At 37.4% G+C, this 16,422-nt stretch overlaps 1 protein-coding gene across 1 annotated transcript in view; it reads left to right on the top strand.

The window, feature by feature from the left end:
• The window catches only part of SIPA1L1 (signal induced proliferation associated 1 like 1), a gene marked incomplete at its 5' end in the record, with an annotated part of 75,671 nt that overhangs the window by 20,659 nt on the left and 38,590 nt on the right, over window positions 1–16,422 (top strand). Inside the window, 5 exons of the mRNA XM_082484979.1 lie at window positions 5,854–5,957; window positions 7,171–7,328; window positions 10,858–11,434; window positions 12,485–12,759; window positions 15,880–16,158. Of these exons, the coding sequence (XP_082341105.1) occupies window positions 5,854–5,957; window positions 7,171–7,328; window positions 10,858–11,434; window positions 12,485–12,759; window positions 15,880–16,158 (1,393 nt within the window). The remainder of the gene's footprint in view (window positions 1–5,853; window positions 5,958–7,170; window positions 7,329–10,857; window positions 11,435–12,484; window positions 12,760–15,879; window positions 16,159–16,422) is intronic.

The following is a 16,422-nucleotide window of genomic DNA, read 5'->3' as shown; positions in this document are numbered from 1 at the left end:
TGATTCTAGATGAGATCAAGGCAGCATCTTGCTGTAATGTTTCCTTGCCTTTACTAAAAATATACAATTTCCAGGCTGGGTTTTCCTTTTCTGCAGCTCCAAAGTGTTATTTTATCAGTTATGAAAATAAGCTAGGTCAAAAATCAAATGTGTATTAAAACAATTGTTATTTCATAGCTTCTGATTTTATATTGTGACCTCCATGTTACTTTCCGTAGTTAAAGTAGAATCCTCTCTTCCCTTTCTTCTGGCTTAGTTATTTAACACATCTTTAAAAAACCCTTTTTTGGTGTCAGTCCACACACACTGGTTTCTAGTACATGTAAATGCTGTATGATTAAGAGTTGACTCATCTGCTCAGATATGCCCATGAAAGCTGTAACTATGTCTTAAGTACTTGTTTGAAATTTTCTTCTAAACAGCAGAATTTTCCACTAATGTTTGAGTTCCTCCTTGTTGCTTCTGACTCAGGGAAATAATTCTGTCAGGTTTTGATTTTATGTACTACAATGTAGCACCTGTTGAATGGACACATATGTAAACTTTTATTGCCTGAATCTCTCATGGTTTTATGAGTTGTCTTCTAGTAATGAAGGTTTTCTATTCCATGTTGAGAGCTGACATGTCTTTTTTCACATTGCCCAGTAGACCTACCAGCTCCCTACTATATCTAAAAATACAAAAATTGAGAGGCTTTACATGAACGCTTCACTCTGATCAGAGAGGACGGGGGATGCTCTGAGTGGAAACTGCTGCTTTCATGAGGGGTTTCCTACATTTTTTTTTCAGTCAAGGTTTACAATGTCGTATGTATGGGACCTCATCAGCTAGAACTGCTTAAGAACTCTAGGTTGTCTGAAATCTTTCGGGTTATGTTGTCTGCAGGCTCACTGAGGAAACACGGGACTACGCAGCATACATGAGTTCTTAACAAGCAGGTTTAGACAGCAGCTGATTTGAACAATGGCAACAAACTTTGGTAATTTATCTTGATGGTGTTATGTTTTCCTTTCTGCCAATATGCAAAACACAGACTGAAAGTGGTGGAAGAGAATGAGGTGTTTTGGGGGCACAACACTAAGCTCTCTGAATAGCTACATTCGGAAACCCTTATTGCATATTCTGCACAGGAAATGGTCAAAAAAAAAGCTACCCTGTGGTAGGCAAAATGCTAAAGACCAGAGATGGTTGCGAGAGCTGCCCTTGGGTGTGGGGAATATGTGAACAGCAGAATCCAGACAGGCAATACATCTTCAATAGCTACCCAGATTAATCAATCGGCCTTTTCTGCCTCGGACCTAACACAGAAACGCCTGCAAAGGAGGAGGTTGTCGGTTTTACCATGACTTAGGTTTGTAGGGTTTTGTTGAAACAGCTAGGTCTGCAGCTAGGAAACGAGCCTCTCCCTTTTCCACCTCTGTGCTCTTCTGTTGCTAGGGGTCACTGTCATGAAACAGTTCTTGTGGTCTCATTACTCAGGAAATTTTCCTGCATAAAAACTCTGTTTAATGTCAGCACAGTTGATTGCCAAGATGCTCTTAAAAACAAATGTCTCTTCATTAACTTGCAAGAAAGGTCAGAGCTATGTAGGCTACTTCGCTTATTCCTTTACCTTTGACAATATTTTGCAACCTATGGAAAGCAGATGCATGATGTAAAACACGGTGAAAGGGTTTTTCAGTGTGGAGGAAAGCTGATTTGTATATGTACTCTGGAAATTTTCACAAGATGTTTTTAATTTATGCAAAGGTAGAAAAGTAAAGTTGTTCTAGCAAAAGGCAGTTTCAGAACAGTTGTTGTTCTTAGAAATTTATAGAGTTAGGGGCCTAATTGGTAAGTATCCGTAACAGAGCCAATTTTTAAAAGGAGGAATCTCATGCATCCTATTAACTGAAAGCCTATTTAAGTATATTGGATCCTTCAAGGGCTTTTGCTTTGGATCTCTGCCAGTGCCACTGTGGAAAAGAGCTGCTACTTTTAAAGTTTGTTTGTATATTTCTAGAATTACCAGAGGGGAAGCAGTCTATCTCCTGGCAGCCTGCAGACTTTGGATAGGAAATAGAGCTTGAAAATGTCATCTATCCCACGGTTGCTAGGAAGTTTATGGGCATCACTTTAAAGTAATAAGCATCACAGTAATCTTTCGAATTATAACTTCAGTCATTCTCCGTCATTTTCTAGTTGTAATGCATGCTTTATTTCCTTCCCCCACACTTAGTCTTATTTCTCAATATTTTAAATATTGAGGTAAAGAGGATCAGGTGGGTAATGCTAGGCCTGGTAACCTGGCGTGCATGTCCAGCAGGGTGGCTGGTGCAGGAAATGAAGAAGATTGGTTAATGTGAGTTGTAGGAATTTATGAATTATCTATTTGATGAAATTATAAACTTAGCTAATAATGGTAGGTTTCTGTATTAGATGTTTTTGCTGCATGACATTCGGTTAAGACATGAGAAGAATATAAAAACAGCACTGAAGAGATTATATAGATTGAAAATCTAGGGAATGAATGGACTTGAAATTGACATTTCATTCGGGGGTTGTCAATAAACCCCAGTGTTTCTAATGAAATAATACAGATCAATTATCTTTTGAACTTGTGCTATTAAACATCTTTTCAACCATGTGGAAGAATAGACTTACTGTTGGGTCGCAGACATTCGCTGGGAGACCAATAGCCACAGAAGGTCAGAGGTTCCTAGATTGCTTAAGAAGCAGAAATAAAGGATTCTGACCTCGGAAATAGCGTCTGAAAACAACTTGGACATTACAGAAGTTGAACATGAGTGCTTGATGTATCCTTGTGTATAACAGAAAGGAGGGCACGTTTGGCAGGTACTGAATTTGCACCCGTAACGAGGAAAATCTAGAAGTAAGACAGGGCTTTTTAACAGCAAAGGTAGATGGGAACAACATTAAGCTCTGAAACTTCTTGTTCTTGTGCCTTTAATTGTGAGCATTGCTGCAGTTAGTAGCAACAGCTGTTCCTTCTGTTTCATCAGTATCGTTTATTTTTTGGTTTCCTACAATTCCTTGCAACATGTTTTCCTTTGAAACACTGAGATCGTACTGGTTTTTATGCAGTTTTCTAGTGCAGAGGCTTTAAAAGCTGCTGTAGAAGCAGGCTGACAGTGAAGTCCTGTGGCTTCAATGAGGTGAATTTATCATCAGTACGCTGTTGGTATCAGTCACAGTTTTGAGCGCTGTTGGTGTTGGAAAAAACACTTATATGGGAGTCTGTTAAGACAGCCCTTGTGAAGACAGCTGAGAAACATTGGAAGGACAGAAGAATAAGGTGGATTTTTAAAGGTGAATAATGATGGAAGGAAAGAAGATCAGATAAGTCCTCAGCTAAGTAACCAAGTCCAGTAATGGGGCAAGATTGAGAAAGCAGCATCAGTAGGTATGCCATAAACTGATGGCAGGAGGGGGTATCTTCAGTGTAAAAAGGTGCTAATGAATTTGTAGGTCCCTTGGGCCTCCATTAAATATGAGGAAATCAAAGCAGATTGCAGTGCTGGCTTACAGTTCTGACCTTGACATGGTGGATCTGTTCCAGTGCGCAGTCTTGGATTTTACTGCAATGGCAGTGATTTGATTTAAAGCAAACACCTCTAATTCTTGTATTCTGGACTTGTAAGAACAAAGAAATCTGAAAGGTGAGAAAGATGCACAGTCTGTAGTGGATATGGACTTCTGTTTGTAGTTGAATAACAGGGATTTAAGCTGTGAAGTACTTGGAAATAAATGGAGTCATTAAATTTGGATTGTAGCCCTATTACCTAGTTTGCAGAACCCATGCTGTTCTGAGGAAAAAAAAAAAAAGCCACAAACTTTTCTGACTGAAATGAAGTCCATCCAGGAAAGTTGAAAGTTTGGCTAAAATGCATAGGTGGTGTTCTTGTATATTATTTGTCAGAATTGCTTTATTCTTTTCCTCTTTCGCCCCAACTCCTTTTGGGCCCCTTCTCCTCTTTTGGGGCCTTCCTTCCCCTGACTGTCTTCTTACCCACCTCCCTTTCTTTTTACACTTGCTCCCCCCTTTCCAGTTCTTTGTAATATTTTTGTATGCTCTATTTATGATAGACCATGTACAAATTAGCATATTTAATTAGACAAAAAAGCCAGTAAGGAGTTATGTTGATGTTTCTGTGACTCTCAGGTGCATCTGCCTCCTCCAGCCTGCATTGTAATGATCAGGCAGTCGGTAGAGTGCAAGATGAAATGATTCCCTTTCAGCTGTCACGCTGTTGAAATTAGCATAAAAGGAAAATATTTAGCAGTTAGCTAGTTTTTCATAATGGCAATGTTGAGTGCTGGAAAAGAGTGCCCAGCCTCCTTGAAACATTAACTGATTTTGATTTTTATTTTTTTTTTTTTATTATTATAAGAGGATTTTGGGGTTTTTTCCATGGAAATCCAAAATCTCTATTCAGCTCTAATGTAGGAAACTTTCCATTTCATTTTATGGATGGTGTTGTGGTTTTTCATTTACAGCAAAGCTACCTCAATTTAAACATTTTTAATTTGACAGTAAATGAAAACTTCTTGTCAAAGCTTATACCCAAAATCTGGGTAAATAAACTGTGTATTTATCTTATTGTAAATGCCTCATGAATCTCTAAGCTATTATCTCTTTAGTAACATAATCTCTCCGCTAATAAAAAATGCCAAGGTGTAGTATTTAGCAGCTTTTTAAAATACATTGCTATAAATAGCTGGATTATATAATATAGTAGCATGTTTATATAGCATCAAATAACCAGGATGCTTTTTTCCATATATAAATCTAGTTATTTTTTAAATTACATTTGAAAACAGGTGTTTTGCACTGTGGACAGCAGTTATATTTAATAGAATATATTCACTATTTCAGCTTTAAATGTGTTACTACTTAATGGAACATTTTTCAAGGTCTCTTTTTTGAGAGAGAGAAAGAAAAAGTAAAAACAGAAGTTCCCAATTTGTCTGTAGTCAAGTGTTGTCTGCAACCAACACTTTGTAAACTTTAATAATATCCCCTCTTCTTTTTTTCTTTCTAAACTTCATAATCCTAGTTTTTATCATTTTCTCTCCACATGGAAGTCTCTCCATCCACGTATAATTATTTTTGTGGCCTGTTTCTGGATCCCTTCTCTTTCTTCTATAACTTTTAAAATAGGGTGGCCAGAACCCAAAACAGGTGAGAGTACCTTTCATTAATATACCAGCATCATAATGTCATTGTTGTGAGCTTTTTCCATCATCAGCTGTAAGCATGCTAGCATACTATTTGGGTTTTTGACTGCACCTATCCATAAAGCACCTGTTTCAGTGAAGGTTTTATCTGACTTCATTACAGTTAATTACAGTCCTGATTTTTATGTTTAAAAGAACCGATTCTGTTCTTTCATATCCTGTGGGTTATATGTCCATTGATATTTAATTATGCATGGTATTCATTCGCAGTGTCTGTCTACCCTCCTTCCTGACGTCCTTTTCACATTCCTTATAGTTCAGTTTCATTCCAGTTAGCCTGAGATATTGGGTGGTGTCTGAAAATTACTTCGGACTTTGTTATCACTTTTCATGCTTAAATAGGCTTCCTTCAGGGTTTTCTGGAATAAATTCAGTATTCCTAACAAGTTCTTCATTGGGAAAAGTACGCAAAATTATATGTGCCATCTATGTGTCATTTGCTTTGGCAGGTGAATAAACTCTGGGTAAGTTTCTACTTGCTGACATTTCAGCTAGGATCGAGGATGAGTAGGAATTCTTGTCTTGCCTGATGATTTTCTTTGATAATAATGAAACTTTGTTTTAAAACTTTTTTTAAAATAATACTTTTATTTTCTCTTTTTTCTTTAACTGAAGCTGATTCAACGGGTACTCACTCTCTATACACAACATACAAGGACTATGAAATCATGTTCCACGTTTCTACTATGTTGCCATATACTCCAAACAACAAGCAACAGGTAAGATGGACCAATTAATTTTTCCTCTATCTCAAAAGTAGCTGAACTATTGAACATTTATGGCAACTTTTATTTGTTACTAGCAAAGAAAACACTTTAAAAATCAGAAGTATCAAAAGTGAAACTGGCCATCTCCATGTCGGGAAGATGAGCAAATCAGATCATTGTAGGTACATCATACGTAGATTTTTTTTTTTTTTTTCCCATAGGGCTGTCTTCTGTTTAATTATGCATTATTTACTGAAACTTTGATGTAAATATTATACAATTTTGTCACTAGCACATCTGTGTTACAAAAGTAAGAGTTCATATCTTATGTCAAAAGGACCATAGAGTGTTTGACGTGATTTTCAACCTTCTGCAGCAAAGTCCAGTGCACTTTAAGGATTGCATTCAGCAACTTGTAATATGCACAGAATCAGAGGTGACGAGTGGGTGGTCCAGCATGCTACACAAGAAGACATGAGACAAAATCCTTTTTTTTTGTTTTGTTTTAAAAGTTTTTATTATACCGAAAAGCTATGTAGGCTGACCTGCTTTGTTACTCTGAACTACCTGGCCTTGTTGAATATTAAGCCATCTTGTTGTGTATGATGTGTATGCATTTTACTCTAGAAACAATGTTATTTTGTGTTTCTTCAAATAAAGTAGACATTTCCTAACAATAAAAGATAACAGCATTTTTTAAGTTTGCTTTTGTACACTAAATGATATACTACTTTGTAGGTTACCTTTCTCTTTTACTATAATCTTGGATTTACTGAAAGAAACCTATCAGAAAATTATTATAGTGTGTCTTAAGGACAATGACAACTATTTTCAATATGAAATGGAACCTACTTCTGGCTTGTAAAAATGTGTGAATAGGGGAATGTTTTCCAGCTTCCATTTATCACTGATTACTCTGATATTAACAGGTTTTGTTGTCGTTTTTCCTCTTTGTTTAGCTTAAAATTTTCCCTAACAAAATCTTCCTGTATGTTACATGTAGAAATGAAATTGTTATGAAAATAAAAATGCCCGTGCCTGAAATTTATTCGATGAGTAACTAACATTCTGGTACTTGTCATATAAATCCTCAACTGTTTCAGTTTTCAGCTTGAAGTATTATTTGGAATAAAAAAAATTGAACAATAGTAATTTATAATTATGAGAAATAAATGAAGTTGTGAAAAGACTGTGTTTTAACCTATGCATCTTTTTTTCGTTTAAGCTTCTGAGAAAACGACATATTGGAAATGATATTGTGACAATAGTTTTCCAGGAGCCTGGAGCTCAACCATTCAGCCCAAAGAACATTCGATCTCACTTCCAGCACGTCTTTGTCATTGTAAGGGTGCACAGTCCCTGTACTGACAGCGTTTGTTACAGGTAAACTATTGCTATTTTCACTGAAAACATGGAATTTGAGGGCAAAGGGGGGGGTCATTCCTCTTTTAAATACTTATAATAAAATTCAACATAATGAAAGATAGGGGTTGAGGAGATTTTGGGTCGTGTGAATTTAGAACACTTTTAAAGAAATAGACACACACGAGTATGTAAAAGAAACACACCCAATGAGGTGTGTACACGCAAATGTGCATGAACATACATATAAAATCAAGCATTTGGGAATGATTTTCAAATTCCATTCTCATTTCCTTTTTATTCTCTTCATTAAGAGTATGCTAGAAGAATATTTCTATTTTGATTCTTATGAATTCACGTTTTGTTTGAATGATTTGGACATGTTCCGTTTCTGAAATTAAGACAGTGCAAAGGTATGACTAATCTTTCAGAAAGAAGCTAAGCTCTCTGAAATATTTTGTCTGAAATACCCTCATTTCATATTTCATTTCAGTCCAACAAAGAAATTCCAGAGCATTATGCAGCAAAAAAAATCTTAGTGTGACCTTAAAGTCAATATGATTAAAATAGAAAATGGTTATTGATAGTAACTATAATAAAGAATTTCAAGATGAGATTCCTATTTAGCATGTTTTTAACCATATTGAAAGCACATAGAAATAATGGTTTTGAGTTACACTTCTTTTTACGATTAATAAAACTTTTTACCTTTGTTATGTCCTGAACTCATAATGTATTTTTATTTTTGAATGTTGACTCATCTCAGCAAACTTTTCTAAAGCTTCATTATTTAAAATATGAAGTGTCAGAGTAGTGGATTTAGAGTAGTTATCTTGAAAATGAGGTAGCCTTAGAATTAACTTGTCTTTACTGAAATACCAGTCTTCACTTAAGTGATTCATTCAGTCAAGTGCTTATTTAGAGGAAGAGCTAAGTCTGCAGTGTCTGAGATGGTATATTCATGTTTTTCGAGTAAGTATAGTAAGGTTTAAAGGCTTTTCCCTCCCCATAAGTTTTCGGTAAAGCTCACACAGCACTTGTGGAACTCCTGCTGAACTCTGTATGTGTATTAAAACTCTCCTGGAGCAGGAGTATTCATTTTGATACTCATTTTAAGGCAGCTTATTGACAAATTCCACTGCTCTATAATTTATGTAGACATAGCTTGTTCTTAAACTTCTAGACGTATATTTCAGCTCTTATTCTGTACAGAAACTGATTTTGAAGTAAAGGGAAAGTAGGAAATACATATACAAGGGCTACAGATGCATTTTCCATTTGAATTGGGTATTGCAAAGAGAAAGATCTGCTTTTGGTCATTATTTTAAATAATATGACTGCATATTTTCAATTTCTTCCTTTTAAAAGGCATGGGAAAGATTTATTTTTGCTATACCGTAATAAATTTAAATATCTCAGCGTTCTATTTCTGACCTCCAGACTGCTGAATTGCTTCCATTTTTTCAAGTCTTCACAGCTATAAGAGCTGGAACCTTACTGGTTCCTGTTAGTGAATAAAGGTAGAGAATTTCAGCTGTAATGATGCTAAATTTCAAGAGGAGGGTGAGCAGGTAGCAAAAAAAACAACTTTGAGAGTGTCAGTGTGCATTTTGATACAGGAGACCACCAGAGCATTGTATGTTCTGTGTACTGTCTTTAAGATTAAAGTCCTGTCTTTTTTTGGTCCTCTCAGTGCAAACACTTGATTTAAATTTATAGAATTCCATTATGAAAAGTTTTTCTAGGAAACTTTTCAAAGTAAGTTTGACCTCTTTTTCACTGAATTATTTGGAACAGTTTCATAGATTCATAATTCTAGACAAAACAGGAAGCCATGTAGCATAAAAATGTAGTGGAATTTATATTAAAAACTACATAAAAGGAATAAAAATCAAGCACTGTCTTGGCCAGTGATTCTCCCTCCCAACTAAGATAAACAATATTTCAAAAGTCTGGCTTCTCCGTCGGCATCATTCACTTTTTAAAACTTCTATAGCATATGTTAAAGATTAAATTTTTACGCCTGTGATTCATAATATTGAAAACCTAATCAAACAAAATGTCTCATTCTTTTCCATTACATCCAGCAATTGGGTTTAACACTTAGGCTTCTGTCCCTTTGGGACCACTGATGGTGATCAAAAGTCAGATGGTTGCATCATGAGCACCCTCTGTTATATACTTTTTGATATATTGGTATACATTTGAAGGAAATACGACAGTCGGTAACATCTTTAAATATCAGTTGCCAGAAAATATAATTAGAAAAACCAAACCAACAAATAAAACACGCCACCACCCAAAACCAGAAGATAGGGTCAAAGACTGGGTGACAATTTTTATTTTTTGTTTTCCTATGTGCCCCCCCCCCAAAAGCTTTACTATTATTTCTGCAGTCTCAGTTATTGATTTTTTTGAAGGCATTTCTCTGACTATGTTTAAGGATTCAGATAAGTTAGAACAAAGTGTGAAAATAATACCAGCTAGTCTTCCAAATGAAGCATAACATACATTTCTAGTGTGTTCAGGCTCCATCCTGTTTTTCTTTATGAAACTCTATTACCGTGGTATTTTGGCCAAAATTAGTTAATGCTTTTTCAGATTTAGTTATAGATATGTAGTAAATCATCTTGAAACTGTTAGAGCATTTCTTGTCACGAAACTGTTGAAGTACATGAAGTACAGTGGTCAGTCTCTTCTTAGGACAGACTGCGAAGTGAATGATACTGGACTGGAGTGGCAAATCTTCAGTGATGCCAAATAACTCTCATCCACTTTGTATCCAAAAAGAATTGACCAAGGAGAATAGCTAACCTTGTTGGCATTGCCGAAGGCAATCTTACTGTCACTCCCTCGCTTTGCATGGAATGTAAAAGGAAGAGTTGAAAAAGAAAGCATCTACTAATAATACATGTCCCCCTAAGAAATGTCTTATTTTGAGTATTTTTGGAGTCTGCTTCTATCACTAGTATGCAATATCAGATAGTGCAATTTTCAATCCAGAAATTTAAACCATAATCAGTAGTGTGGTGTATATATGCATTCAGTCGCCAGAAGATGATTCTCACAGTGAAACTGGCCAAGGTGACTTTATTGTCTTTGTCTTTTTAATGTGTCCATTTCATCTATATTTCTAGTATTAATCTTACACTTCATGTTGCTTTCACATAAGTTAACCTTTGTAATAGTGTGTGTTAGAAATTTTCTGTTTACAGTAAAAAAACCAACAAAATTCAGAACTACCATACATGAGTGATTAGTTTATCAAAAGAGCATGATTTTGCACTTGAAGCTCTCTTTAAGCCGTGGTACTGAGGATGACTCAAAAATGCCTATATGCAAAAATAAGTGGCTTTCTGTTTATATGGTAAGGGGGACATAATCTCCACACTGGTAAGATTAAAATGTAAATATAGGCGTAGTGCTGAGAAAAGGAGAGAAAAATTGAGGGCTTAAGGAGAAAAGGAAATGTATTTTCTGTATTCAAAAACTGCTGAATTTGCATACAGTGAAACACTCTGCTTCTTCCTTATTCTTTTATTTCTTTTAGTGTTGCTGTGACAAGATCCAGAGATGTACCATCCTTTGGACCACCTATTCCAAAAGGTGTCACGTTTCCTAAATCAAACGTGTTCAGGGACTTCTTACTAGCCAAAGTCATTAATGCAGAGAATGCTGCTCATAAATCAGAAAAGTTTCGTGCGATGGCCACCAGGACCCGTCAAGAGTACTTGAAAGACTTGGCAGAGAAGAATGTCACCAACACACCTATTGACCCTTCTGGCAAGTTCCCCTTCATCTCGCTTGCTTCAAAAAAGAAAGAAAAGTCCAAGCCTTATCCAGGAGCAGAGATCTATAGTTCTGGTGCTATTGTATGGAGTGTCCATGCAAAAGACTACAGCAAGGGTATGGAAATAGACTGTCTCCTAGGCATCTCTAATGAGTTTGTAGTCCTCATTGAACAGGACACGAAAAGCGTGGTGTTCAATTGCTCCTGTCGAGATGTGATAGGGTGGACTTCAACGGACACAAATATCAAAATATTCTATGAGAGAGGTGAATGTGTTTCTTTGGAGAGCTTCATCAGCAACATTGATGATATCAAAGAGATCGTCAAAAGGCTGGAGGTTAGAATGTGTTCTCTTGTTTGGTTCCCCTTCTTTGCTTTCTCCTCTAGCCTCACTGCCAAGTAAGGCTTCGATTTAAGTAATGTTTGGGATCCCTAAAACTGTTCTAATTGTTTATCAGGAAATCTATAAGGACTTTCCTGCTTTTATTTCTCAAAATCCAATATTGCTTTCATTTTTATCAGATACCAGCCAACCTCAGATGGCTGTGTGTGTGTCAAAAATGTCTCGATATATTTTAAAAAAAAAAAAAAAAAGGCTAGCAGGGCCTACTGATGCATAAATTGCTCCCACACAACAAACAGAGGTGTCCCCTCATTTCTTTTTCCTTGTTTTCCTTCTCTTTATCTGTTTTATAGGCTTGTTGTATCTTGTTTCAAATGAAGCTGTAATATCTTTGAGACTGAGTTATTATATTGCCAGCGGGGTGCAGTTCCAATCCCTATTGCAACCTTCAGATATTCTCTGAATGCATGTTTTATACCCAGTTGTGAAAGAATGTGTTATGTTTCACTGTCTCTCCTGTAATTTCACAGCTGTAGTTGTATAATGATCAGGAAAAAAGGAAAACCAGGCCCTATTAAATTGCTCTGGATGGTACATAGAAGAGTTGTCATAGACCCCAGTTTACTGTGCTTAGTAGCTGCATGCCACCACATTCTGACTGAAAGTAATCTTAAAGTTTACTGAAACAGCTAGAAATGTAGAATGGTTGTTCGGTTACTAAAGCATAAAAGATAAAGTAGAGATGCTTGTGAAACGCTGTGTGTTTTTTCTGTTGTGTGCTGCCATGTATTTTCTAAAATTCCTGTGGTTTCAGTAAAAATTTCAAGGCAGAATGTGGATAATCAGACTGTACTGAAAATACTAGTTTGGGTGACAAGACCCATTTCAGCTGATCATGTACCCAGGACTGTGATATATATTCCTTGATCATGTCCCACCATTGTCTTGGGAGTTGGTTGATTGTACAAAAATGGAGCCCTTAAACCTCTATTAGCACTGAAGGTTTCTCCATGCGTTAAGTTCTGTCTTCATTTCAATTCACAGCTTGTGACTAAGGGCTGTGAAACAGTGGAGATGACTCTGCGTAGGAATGGTCTGGGTCAGCTTGGTTTCCACGTAAACTATGAAGGCATTGTGGCAGACGTTGAGCCCTACGGCTATGCGTGGCAGGCAGGACTGCGACAAGGCAGCCGGCTAGTGGAAATCTGCAAGGTGGCTGTAGCCACTCTGAGTCACGAGCAAATGATTGATCTTCTGAGAACATCAGTAACAGTGAAGGTCGTCATTGTCCCTCCGTATGAGGACTGCACACCACGCAGGTATTTTATAATAGCTACATTTGGTCTGAAATTATATCTTGATTTTTAGGGTTGGGGGGAAGAGAAACACCACAGGATAGGTGTTAACCTCCAAAAACCATGGCATAGTTACAATACAGTATCTAGTATTGTAAGGCGAAAGAGGAGGGTGGGAAAAACTGCCCACATTCAGACTCCAGGTCCCACAAAATATTCATTGAATGCCACAGTTTAAAATGTGTGAAGAACCTCGCGTATCCTTTAAATTCCGTGGACTTTAACATGGAAATCACCTTTTGGTTGACACTTGTGTGTTTACAGTGCATCAAAATTAATTGTACGTTTCCCTCCCTGCTTTCCCATTTGTTGGTAGTTTGCAGTGTCTGTGGATGTAATTCTTGAAAGCTCTGGATAAGCTTACATTCTTCTGCTTTCACAAATGTAAGACTGTAAATGATGAGAGTTTATCTAAGGTATTGATCTGGTCAGAGAAATTGCTGCAAATTGTAATTCTTTACTCAGTAGCAGATCTTGCTGCATCTCTCTGGCTTCTCATCTGTGTTAAGCCTGAGGCTTGTGTCAACTGTATTATTGCTTTTATAGTGTTAAAATGTTGCTTGATCAGAAATAAGCAGTAATATGTGCTTTCTTCTAAATTGGACATTAAGTCCCTCCGTTTTTCCTGAACTCACACTAAAGCTTTTTATAATTTTTACTGCTCCCATTTGAACTCTGCAGTTGTGTGTAGCATTCAGCCACTTCACTAAATCTGATTCCCATATTCCTGACATCCTGTATTAATATCTTGCAAATGCTATATGATTAAAATGGAATGATCTTTAATAGACTAAATTTGCCTGCAGGCTAGCTCAAGGTTTATGCTAGATTTGCCAAGAAGAAGCCAGTACAGTTGTCAAAGTTCAACGTGTTCCATGCAGTGAGACGCTGAGAGAGCGTTTTGCACTGCTGTTTTCTAATCAGGCTATATCTTTGTAGCGGTAGATGCTGAATCTTTGTATACTTAAGGTTGAGGCTGAACTTAAATGCATATTTGTTACGTTGATATGAAATTGTGTCTCCAAGCAAAGACCTTGTACTTGCATAAAAGAAGAATCTGTGTTTGGTTTTACTGTGAGCCATATTAACTCCTTTTGTAACCGGTAGCAAAACAGGAGCAGAGAGAAAAGGAGTTTTATTTGTCCTTTAGTTGTCAGCGGAAAATTGAATACATGTCAGGGATTAAAATGAGCAGTGGCATAAGGTCACCCATGAGGTATTTTGAAAGCTTTTGTACAGTATTTAGCAGCCCGAGCAAATGGAAAGTTCAGCTGCAATCATAGCAAAAGGATTAGAGCAGAAAAATCTGTGTGGAAAGCACAGATCCTATTATTCCTGAACTAAATTAAGTACAGCCAAAAGCTTAGCTTTAGTGTATCCAAACCCACAGCAGGAAGAGAAATTACTGTACTTTTTGAGATACTGTACTCAGCATCAGTGAGTTTTGTTGTTGTCTTGTAGTGAGCAAAGGTTCACAATGGGTTATTGCCTAGTTATAAAATTTCATAAAGCAACTTTTTATCTTGCTTGCTGTATCCAGAATCATTAAGGTATAGGAACTGTGTCTTGAATTTTAGCTATCCTACATATATTACTAGAGACTTGACTTAAATTTTTGCACAAAGCAATTTCTCTTTTGGCAGTCAGTTATCCGAAATTGGAGTCCTTTCATTGTGTCCTCTGGAGGCCATTTAGTATTTCAGTAACTTCTACAGACCGTAACTAAAATGAAGATCAGTTCTGCTTGGTATGGTACATTCATATGAGAAGCAGTCCCTATCCTAATAAATTGGTTGGCATGGAGCTGGAGAAAGAGCAGGGGTGCAGTTAGATGACTTGCCAAGAGGCACATGGACAAGGTCAGCAGCAGATACAAAAATCTATCGAAATACCCTGATTCACAATCTAATGCCCTCCACAGAGGCAGGCCTTGTTATGGTTAGATCTCTACTGACAAATGGGCATCCTGGCCTGCATCAGGAACAGTGTAGCCATCAGGGCTGGAGAAGTGATTGTCCCACTGTACTCGGGCACTGGTGAGGCTGCACCTTGAGTACTGTGGTGAGTTTTGGGCACCACAGTATAAGAAGGACATTGAGGTGCTGGAGACGGTCCAGAGAAGGGCAACGAAGCTGGTGAAGGGTCTTGAGAATAAGTCTTACGAGGAGCAACTGAGGGCCTTGGGCTTGTTTAGTCTGAAGAAAAAGAGGCTGAGGGGAGACCTTATTGCTCTCTGCAACTCCCTTGAAAGGAGGTTGTAGCGAGGTGGACGTTGGTTTCTTCTCACAAGTTACAACTGATAGAACAAGAGGAAATGGTGTCAAGTTGCGCCAGGGGAGGTTTAGGTTAGACATTAGGAAAAACTTCTACACTGAGTTATCAAAGACAGGAACAGTCGGCCCAGGGAAGTGGTTGAATCACCACCCTTGGATGTATTTAGAAGTCGTCTGGGTATGGTGCTCAGGGACATGGTTTAGAAGTGGGCCTGGTAGGGTTAGGTAACGGTTGGACTTGATGATCTTAAAGGTCTTTTCCAGCCATAACGATTCTATGATTAAAACAGTAAAACATTGCCACTGAACTCATTCAGTGGAGTTACTGCTGACTTTGAAGTTAAGGAAGTTAAGCAGCAAGAGGAAATAGTGTATTCTTGCTTCTTAAACTGTAACTAGGTCTGCAAAAAGAAAAAAAAAGAGAAACCCAAACTACTAAAGTATGAAAGTATGTAATCACTAGGGAAAGAATAGCAAAGGCATAAAATATGAAGAGAAAAGAAAAAACAAGGATATCGAGATTTTAGTTAGGCTCTAAGTGGACTTTGAAAACAAATCTTCTGATCATCCTCATCTACCATGGAGTGGTTAACATCAGAGTGGCCTGGGAGCACACAGATGTTTCCTTTCAGATGAAGCTGAACCACAGGTGCTTCAGAAGCACATCTAGTGCCTTCCAACTGCTAATTTGCAGGTCAAGACTAGAGGGTAGGCCAAAGTAAAGCCCCAAAACATGTATATTGTGGACAGCAGGACCTCAGCACCAACTGTTTATTTTTTACAGCAGCATGTTAAATTCCTTCATTTCCAGGAGTTCTTCAGAAAACTACCGTATGCCAGTGATGGAATACAAAGTGAATGAAGGAATGTCATATGAATTCAAATTTCCCTTCAGAAATAATAACAAATGGCAGCGAAATGCGAGCAAAGGACAGGGACCTCACGTGGCTCAAGTACCATCCCAAATACAAAGTCCAGTGACATCTAGGATTGGCTCTGGGAAAGGAGAAGGGAAAATGCCACCCCCAGAACGAGCAGCCAACATCCCACGAAGCATCTCTAGTGATGGGCGCCCGTTGGAGAGCCGGAGGTATGTGTCTTCTTCACAAATGGCTTTTCATTGCTGCTCAGAATCTTGTCTTGAAAAAAGTGCAATAGTTTGATCTACATATCTGAAGACTGCTTTTAATCTTGGTTTTAATTAGTCAAAAGGCAACATGAATATGAACGAAACATTAGTCAAAAGGAAATACCAGGAAATTCATGGCATGATGAACCACAAAATGAAGTGTTACAGGATTGTTAGGGTGTGTTTTCCCCATGTTGGATGGTATTCTAAAACTGCTGTATTGTT

The sequence above is a fragment of the Vanellus vanellus genome (genome assembly GCF_965231255.1).
Source record: "Vanellus vanellus genome assembly, chromosome: 6".
NCBI classification, from domain to species: Eukaryota; Metazoa; Chordata; class Aves; order Charadriiformes; family Charadriidae; genus Vanellus; species Vanellus vanellus.
This window is presented reverse-complemented; position numbering and strand designations above follow the sequence as displayed.